The sequence below is a fragment of the Gavialis gangeticus genome, unplaced genomic scaffold (assembly GCF_001723915.1).
Source record: "Gavialis gangeticus isolate Ggan-Ray unplaced genomic scaffold, GavGan_comp1, whole genome shotgun sequence".
NCBI classification, from domain to species: Eukaryota; Metazoa; Chordata; order Crocodylia; family Gavialidae; genus Gavialis; species Gavialis gangeticus.
In genome coordinates this window covers 56,479,177-56,483,746 of record NW_017728992.1, presented here as the reverse complement: position 1 = coordinate 56,483,746, position 4,570 = coordinate 56,479,177, and the positions used below count along the sequence as shown (strand labels likewise).

The 4,570-nt window shown below is 44.6% G+C and overlaps 1 protein-coding gene across 1 annotated transcript; it reads left to right on the top strand.

Moving 5' to 3' along the window:
* Positions 1–1,922: 1,922 nt before the first annotated feature.
* GFOD1 (glucose-fructose oxidoreductase domain containing 1) lies at positions 1,923–4,085 on the top strand. The gene has a single exon (XM_019522802.1). It carries the CDS (start codon positions 1,975–1,977, stop codon positions 2,836–2,838), a length of 864 nt encoding a protein of 287 aa, XP_019378347.1. The 5' UTR covers positions 1,923–1,974; the 3' UTR covers positions 2,839–4,085.
* Positions 4,086–4,570: the final 485 nt, after the last annotated feature.

Below are 4,570 nucleotides of genomic sequence, written 5' to 3'. Positions count from 1 at the left end.
TTTTTTTTTTTTTTTTGCCCTTCATGATCCTTAGGGTTTGTCTGCTTTGTTCCTGGTGCTTTTAAGGAGAGACATTCTGGACCCTACCCACTCCTGTTCACACAAGCAAGCCTTGAACTGCAGCTGTACAATGGCTTCAGGGGCAACCTCTGCAGCTGCTCTTGAGCCCTCCAGCATACCCGAGGGCAGCCATGAGGATCCATTCCCTGAGCACTTCACAATTGCATTTCTGGGTTTGGTGTGTGCAAGCAAGGATGCAAGTGTGGCATGTTGCTCTTCAGGGACTCCAGGGATGGAGGGTGGGCATGCCCTTAGTTTTGCTGGGATGGCTTCCCAACTGCGACCATGTTTCTGTGGTGACGCTCCTACTGCCAATTCCAGTTGTTTCAGTGTGTAACAGACAGACACTGAAAAGGAAGCAGATAAATATTGCTTATAAAAGGGCCAGATTATGACTCCTTTCTCCCATGGAAGCAGTTAGTTTCTCATAAATCTGTCCCCAGTGTGATCCCAAGTGTCTTTCATATATATATGCCCTCCTCTGCCCACATCATAAACATTTCAGATTTCATCTTCACAGCATGCCTAGTAAGGGAAGGAAGGTCACAGCATGCCTAATAAGGGAAGGAAGGAGCCTGACAAGGAGCTGAGTCACACACAGATGATGTCATTTACCCAAGTTCATTTAACTTTTTACTGATTAGTAATAGAGCTAGGGAAGTGACATTAGATCCCTTCAGTCTGAAACCTGTATCTCAGCCAAAAGGCCAGCCTCCTCCTTCACAGCCTTTTGTTTGGAGGAAGTAAGGAAATATTGTATGCTGTCATGTGCAGGGCCAAATAGGTGAAAGGAGCATTGTGCACTTGCTGCTGCTCATCAGGGATAAAAGTCAAGCTATTATGAATGGAATTAAGACCTAAAGAACTGCCAGTTCCTTTCAAGCCATGTGAAAAGCCCAGATACAGGCATGTGTACACTGCTGCAGGTCTTTTTTTTTATCTGGTGACAGATGCCTCTTGTGACTAATGCTTAAATGGCAATGTTACAAAGTGATTTACACTGCTGTCACTTTGAAGTACTTCTGCACGTTAGCAGTTATTGTAGGTACTTTCATGTAACTTTGCTTTACTGTCACTGCATTTATTTATGTACAGAATGAAAGCATTCATCAAGGAGGCGTCAATAATACAACTGTTATTAGCTGACATTGCATTCAGTATGCCTAGCTAGTCTGTTAACGCAGGACTGTCATGAAACTTCAATAAACAAGGTGCACATACAGGAAATTCCATAGGGGGTGGATTGCCAAGACTGGAAATTTTACCTCTTTAGAAAAATCATGGGGTTCCCATGACATTGCAGATTTGCTGCTAACGTTTTGATCAGGGGGTTCCTCAAACATTTCCCACTCCAACCAGAATAACATGTAACATTCTGCAGATAAAATATTTTCTCCATCATCCAAATAATCCACCTACCCAATGCTTTCCCTCCTCCCTCATAATCCTGCACACACTATGGACAGTGAGGACAAGCATGATACCACTAGAAAGAAAACCATAGGATTGTCAGTGTCCTACTCTAGACATGCAATTGTCTCCAACAACAGCTGCTGAAAGCATGTGTGGGTAAAGGCTTCATCTCTCATTTTTATACCTCTTTTCAAGTGGGAATGAATTCTGAAAAGGAAAAGGGGCATGTTTCCATGGCTCAGGAAGGGGATGCATCTGTCTTGGGAACAAACTGAAGTGGGGAGGGGAAGGGGTTACACATTTGGAACCACTGTTGTGATGCTTCCAAAAACATTTTTCTTCCTTCTTGGGTATTTTTCATTGGCTGTGCCCAGTATATGCAGCCCTGAACTGCCCTAAGTTTGCTCGCTCTTTATTATTTTCTTCTTTCTTAACTATTTTTCAGGTATTGGGAAAAACGTCATCTGTGACCGAACAGCAACCCCCCTAGATGCCTTCAGGATGATGTCTGCTGCCCATTATTACCCCAAGCTTATGAGCATCATGGGGAATGTCCTACGCTTCCTGCCTGCTTTTGTGAAGATGAAGCAGCTGATTCAGGAGGGCTATGTGGGGGAGCTCCTGGTGTGTGAGGTTCAGGTTCACAGTGGGAGCCTGCTGGGCAAAAAGTATAATTGGAGCTGCGATGACCTGATGGGGGGCGGGGGCTTGCACTCAGTTGGCACCTACATCATTGACCTCTTGACCTTCCTCACTAGCCAGAAGGCTGTGAAAGTCCATGGGTTGCTCAAGACCTTTGTGAAACAGACGGACCACATCAAAGGCATACGTCAGATCACCAGTGATGACTTCTGTACGTTTCAAATGGTTTTGGAAGGTGGGGTATGCTGCACTGTGACTCTGAACTTCAATGTCCCAGGGGAGTTCAAACAGGATATTATTGTGGTAGGTTCAGCTGGACGACTGATTGTAATAGGCACTGATCTGTATGGGCAGAGCAACAGTTCTCCTCAAAGGGAGCTCCTTCTAAAGGACTCCACACCCGTCAGCAACTCCTTGTTGCCTGAGAAGGCCTTCAGTGACATCCCATCACCATACCTTCGAGGCACTATTAAGATGGTGCAGGCTGTCCGGCAGGCATTTGAGGACCAAGATGACAGAAGAACTTGGGATGGAAGGCCCCTTACCATGGCTGCCACCTTTGATGACTGTCTGTATGCCTTGTGTGTAGTGGACACCATCAAAAAGTCAAACCAGCTCGGGGAATGGCAGAACATTTCAATCATGACGGAGGAGCCGGAGCTGAGCCCTGCATACCTCATCAGTGAAGCCATGCGTAGGAGCAGAATGTCTCTCTACTGCTAGCTGGACTTCAGCTCTTAGCACAGAATGGAAATTGCACAGTTCTTAAAGAAAAGTCAGATAGGGCAAGTGTTTGGGCATGGAAAGGGTCAACATTTTGGGAGAAGGAAACATGTTTAGATCAACTAAACTAATTGGTGCCTAGATGCTACAGTGATGGAAGCAGTGAAAATGCCTAATATAGATAAAAATGAGTTGTGTAAGAGCTAATCTAAATAACTTGTGACTATTTAGTAGCAGTATTAACTGGCTGGATAGAATGATATCATGAACTCAGTCTCCTACTTGGAGGTGCTGTGCTTAAACCCAATTGTGTTTACTGTGAAAGATCAGGAAGGTCCTTCTTGATGGTTGTTTTTTTTTTTCCCCCTCTCATGCTAGGGCCTGTGAAGGTGCTGTCATGTCAGAAAGTTTCTGATGGTATCTGATGTGAATAGTTCATACTATGCTAACTAACAACAACACCCCGTACTATTACCTTACTAACCAGTGCATAGAATAATAAGGCTTCGTGTGACAGTGTCACGTGTCCTGGACAAATTTGGCAGCTCCTGTTTCATAGCTTATTCTAAGCGCCTGCGGGGTATTTTTTTTAGCATAATTAAATAGGGAAAATTGTGGCTTTTATAAACAAATCAATCTTCAACAGCAACTCGTGTGTGTGTAGGAGGGCATTCTGTAAGCTCCTGCTGAGCTTCAGTATTAGCTATACAAATTTGCTTATAAAGAAGGACTGAGCAAAACCTTTGTAAACAAAACTCCAGACTGCATGATACTCTACTGATAGTGGGTTTTGTTGCACGGTCAAAGCTCAGGCCAGTTTTATCAAGGTTTCCACAATTTTCAGCATGCCTGGCATTGATTTGTGAGTGAATTTGTCTTGCATTGTGGCTTGAGGTTGTAAATGTATGAAACGAAGTGGGTTGCCACCCAAAGCCAGGTGAGGTATGAAAGAAGGTGGTTTTAACTTTTGTATTCTTTTAAGCCTAAGTGAACCCCGACTCTACAAGGAAAATGCTTGCACCAACCTGCAGACTTCCAGGTCCAGACAGGAAGAGTGTGAACTAAAAATCACTAGGAATGAGAGAAATACTGGGAGCATCTACACATTGCAATTAATGTGGCACAGTAAATTCTGGTGCATATAGTACTGGAGTTTATTGCTCCTGGGTGCTATGTTTATACATGTGATCGGGCCCACAGAACATTGAGTGGGTTGGAGCAGCTCTGGCTGGCAGGGAGACCAAGGGATCAGCCTGGGGCTGCTCTGACATGGCTCAATGTGCTGCGGAGGGGCTGGCTTGAGCACCAGGGCGCTTTGGTGAAGGGCTAGCTGGCAGGCAGCCCCTGCACTGAAGCACCCTTGTGCCCCAGCCAGCCCTGTGAGCATCTACATGTGCACTGCTGCAGAGTAAAGAACACTGCTGCAGAATAGTACTTACAGCAGAGTTAATTAGTTTACTTTAGCCTAATAGGGCTGCACTTGTAGATGCTGAGACTTTCCTGCAGAACTACTCGGGCAGCTCCATAATAAACATCTCATGTAGACACACCCACTGATTTTTTTTAGAGAAAAAACCCAACAAAATCAGAAAATCTTCTTTACCTGCTAATCAATAGCTAGCTACAGGTACTGTGCTGATTTTGTTTCCTTTTTATCATCATTGAAGGGATGAACAAATTGTTTCTAGTCTCTTTGTCCTCCGGATATATCCATGTTGTCTCTGACGATGCC